Source organism: Oryctolagus cuniculus, chromosome 15 (genome assembly GCF_051225735.1).
Source record: "Oryctolagus cuniculus isolate XC-2025 breed Fujian yellow rabbit chromosome 15, ASM5122573v1, whole genome shotgun sequence".
In the NCBI taxonomy this organism is placed as follows: domain Eukaryota; kingdom Metazoa; phylum Chordata; class Mammalia; order Lagomorpha; family Leporidae; genus Oryctolagus; species Oryctolagus cuniculus.
Window position 1 is genome coordinate 24,046,952 of NC_142881.1, and position 3,804 is coordinate 24,050,755.

Genomic DNA, 3,804 nt, shown 5'->3' on the forward strand with positions numbered 1-3,804 from the left:
ACTCATCTCTGAATAAAATATGTTAAGCCAATCAAGCTCATCAGTTTTTTTTTTTCTAAAAAATAATATAGCAGATGTTGGCGATGTTCTCTGTAGGCGATTTTCAACCTTCTCCCTGGGAGCTGTTAAATAATTATTGACCAGCATGAGGCATAAAAGCCCAGTTCTCTTGCCTCAAAGCTGGATAAATTCCATCGTGCAATTTGTACTTCAGAGTTTCCTAAGGGATCAGCCTGGAGCTGGACCTCATCTGAATCCATGTATTTGCTGCTCTTTCCTCTCCCCTAATCTGCTTCCCACACTCACAGATTTCTCCATGGAACACTCCTTTGACATATCGCTTGCACACAAATCCCTAGCTCAGTCTTTTCTTTCAAGAAATAAAATCTGACAGATAACCTTAAAATTATAGTGAAAGAACTAAAGTATGTGCCTTGAAAACAAACATTTGAAAGTAATATCCATAGTAGATAAGAATGTTTAGGAGTGATGAAATAGAGAGGTAACAGGTCTTGATTTAAACCAGTGGTTGTCAATCAGGAGAAAGTTCGCCTCAAAAAGAGATATTTGGCAACTATAAGTGAGGGATGCTGCTCAATATTCAGCAATGCACGGGCCATGTCTCTCCCACACATCAAGGGACCACAGGCCCCTGATATCAGTAGTGCTACTGCTGAGAAATGGTGATGGAGAGCAAGCATGTTTCCCAAGTCTGAGTGTAGTGTGTGTGTGTGTGAATGTGTGAGTGTGCAAATGCCCCTATCTAGCCTTTTAGATATATTACATTGGCCCAAATTCAAATCTAAAGTATCTCCTTTTGTCTTGCTGACCTCCTAGTTTTTTTATTAAAATGCTATAATTTAGAAGTCAAACTCCAGGGCCCGGGCCGATGCCGGCCCCACGCCGAGGCAGGCACTAACGCGGCTCGCTCTCTTCCGTAGACGCGGACACGTTCTCCGTGGAAGACCCGGTGCAGAAGGTGGGGGGCGGCGGCACCGCTGGTGGGGACCGCTGGGAAGGCGAGGACGAGGATGAAGACGTCAAGGATAACTGGGATGATGATGACGACGAAAAGAAAGAGGAAGCAGAAGTAAAACCAGAAATAAAAATTTCAGAGAAGAAAAAAATAGCAGAAAAGATTAAAGAGAAAGAACGGCAACAAAAGAAAAGGCAAGAAGAAATTAAGAAGAGGTTAGAAGAACCAGAAGAACCCAAAGTGCTAACACCAGAAGAACAATTAGCAGATAAACTGCGGCTAAAGAAATTACAGGAAGAGTCAGACCTTGAATTAGCAAAAGAAACTTTTGGTGTTAATAATACAGTTTATGGAATAGATGCTATGAATCCATCTTCAAGAGAAGATTTCACAGAGTTTGGAAAGTTACTAAAAGATAAAATTACACAGTATGAAAAGTCACTATATTATGCCAGTTTTTTGGAAGCCTTAGTTCGAGATGTGTGTATTTCATTGGAAATCGATGACTTGAAAAAGATTACCAATTCATTGACTGTGCTTTGCAGTGAAAAACAAAAGCAAGAAAAGCAAAGCAAAGCCAAAAAGAAGAAGAAAGGTGTGGTTCCTGGAGGGGGATTAAAAGCCACCATGAAAGACGATCTGGCAGATTACGGGGGCTATGATGGAGGATATGCACAAGACTATGAAGACTTCATGTGACATTTTATCTTCTTCTGCTGTCTTCTTTCTGTTGCCCACAATCCCTTCAACATGTAGCACAACTTCCTTTCCTTTCAGTTCTGCCAAATGCTACAATCAGAAGTGCAGTATCTTTTGTGCTGGTTATTTAACCCCTTGACACTTAGGTGCTAATGTGCAAAGGAGGGAACTTGGATCTTGCTGCCAAGGGGTTAAAATCGGGAACTCAGTTGCTACTAAATCATAGTTTTAAAAAAAACAAAACCCACAACTGAATAATGTTGTCAGTGCTGCTATCTGATTCCATAGCAGCAGTCACTAAATTGGAAACAAGGGTTGCAACATGACAAAAAATTGTGTAGTATTTACCAGCACCATTCAGTAATACAGCCTTAACCATACCTCCTGGAACTACTTCATAACTTGTCAAGAAAAGCAGTTTGCTGCAAGGGCATGTGGTGTGCACCTAGTATTAAAATTGCTTTGTCTTAAAATTGAGCGTGAGGATATTAAAAATACATTGTGAAGAAGACTGCTTATCTCAGAGTGAAGATACTGCAACTGAAAAAGCTCTGGTTTGATCCTTAAGTGACCAAACCTTCCGACTTTGAAGCTGAAGAAGGTAACCCTCTCCATTATTGCAGTACAAGTTGTGGAATCTCTTGAGTGCATAGACTGTCTAATTTTATTTATCAGACTATTTCTACTGATGGAGTGCTTCAGATAAGGAAGGGAAACTCTGCTTGTTTTCATTTGCCTGATTCAAGTGTCTGAGAAACCACTCTCTCTTGTTCTCCTAGGCTGCAATGGAACAACTTTACCAGGGTTTTGGCATTTTCTTTTCTTTATAAAACATTCTCAGCAAACTGCACCAGTTAACTACAGTTTGGTAAATTGTTATGTTAACAATTATGACATCCTCAATGTTTTATAAAGCAACTAATTTAATAAAATCACTATTGTGAGGACTTAAATTTTGTGTTACCTCCCAAGAGATATTTTTGGAGAATACAGAATGTAGCTCTTGGGACTACTGTTCTCTGTACTTCACTAAAGCTTACAAATGCTTTATGTGCCATTTCAGCTTTAAATCAAGAATGGTCTGCCATGTCCTTCATAGCCTCACCTTAAAGCAACAAAGATGGAGGGTGCATTCCTCTTATTTATTTGAGAAATCATTTTGTCGTATAGATACTATTTATTGGGGGTAAATAAGCCTGCAATTCAGGTTAGTTGTAAGAATAGATTGGGGGCATTATATGAGGGGTACTTCAAAATGTTCATCGAAAATAGAATGAAAAGATTTTGGTGCAAAAATGAAACATGATGGATCTTAATATGTTTATGGAAAAAACTCCATAGATTTAAATTTTTGCACAGAAATAAGCTTAACTGTTTTCCATGAATTTCTTGGATCATCGTCCCATGTCTTCTCCAGGGCGATTTAAAGAAGTCTGTGGTTAGTTTCCCTTCTGCAAGTTTGTAATTTCTCTTAGGTAAGAAATAGGAACCCCAAACTTCTGTTGAGTATTGAGTGGGAAACGTGACCATCTAAATGATTTGAGGAATTAACAGAGAGCAGTGACTACACAGCAATAATTACAGTAAATGCTGTTTCAAGGCAGACAAGGGCTAAGATTTCCTTAGCAGTAATGACATACACTGAATTAAAATCTATTTTTTATTATAGAAAGATCAGTTTCTAACAAACGAAAATGTATCACCTACCTATTCCTTAACTATGTAAATAATATTAAATTTCTTTGAAACTGGAAAAAAAAAAAAAAAAAAAAGTCAAACTCCAGCTCAAGGGTGGCGCTGTGGCTCAGCAGGTTAACACCCTGGCCTGAAGCACCTGAAACCCATATGAGCCCGGTTCGAAACCCGGCTGCTTCACTTCCGATCCAGCTCTCTGCTATGGCCTGGGAAAGCAGTAGAAGATGGCCCAATTCCTTGGGCCCCTGCATGCATGTGGAAGAACCAGAAGAAGCTCCTGGCTCCTGACTTTGGATCCGTGCAGCTCTGGCTATTGTGGCCAACTGAGGAGTGAACCATTGAATGAAAGACTTCTCTCTCTCCCTCCCTCTCTCTCTCTGCCTCTCCTTCTCTCTCTGTATAACTCTGACTTTCAAATAATAAATGAATTTTTT

The 3,804-nt window shown here is 39.6% G+C and overlaps 1 protein-coding gene across 1 annotated transcript; it reads left to right on the plus strand.

Annotated features, from left to right (window-relative positions):
* Positions 1 to 922: 922 nt before the first annotated feature.
* On the plus strand, positions 923 to 2,628 carry LOC149121936 (eukaryotic translation initiation factor 3 subunit J-like; the record flags this gene model as incomplete). The annotated part of the gene is made up of 1 exon (XM_089314230.1): positions 923 to 2,628. A coding segment is annotated over one exon (753 nt), but the record flags the coding sequence as incomplete, so codon positions are not given.
* Between the last annotated feature and the right edge of the window lie 1,176 nt (positions 2,629 to 3,804).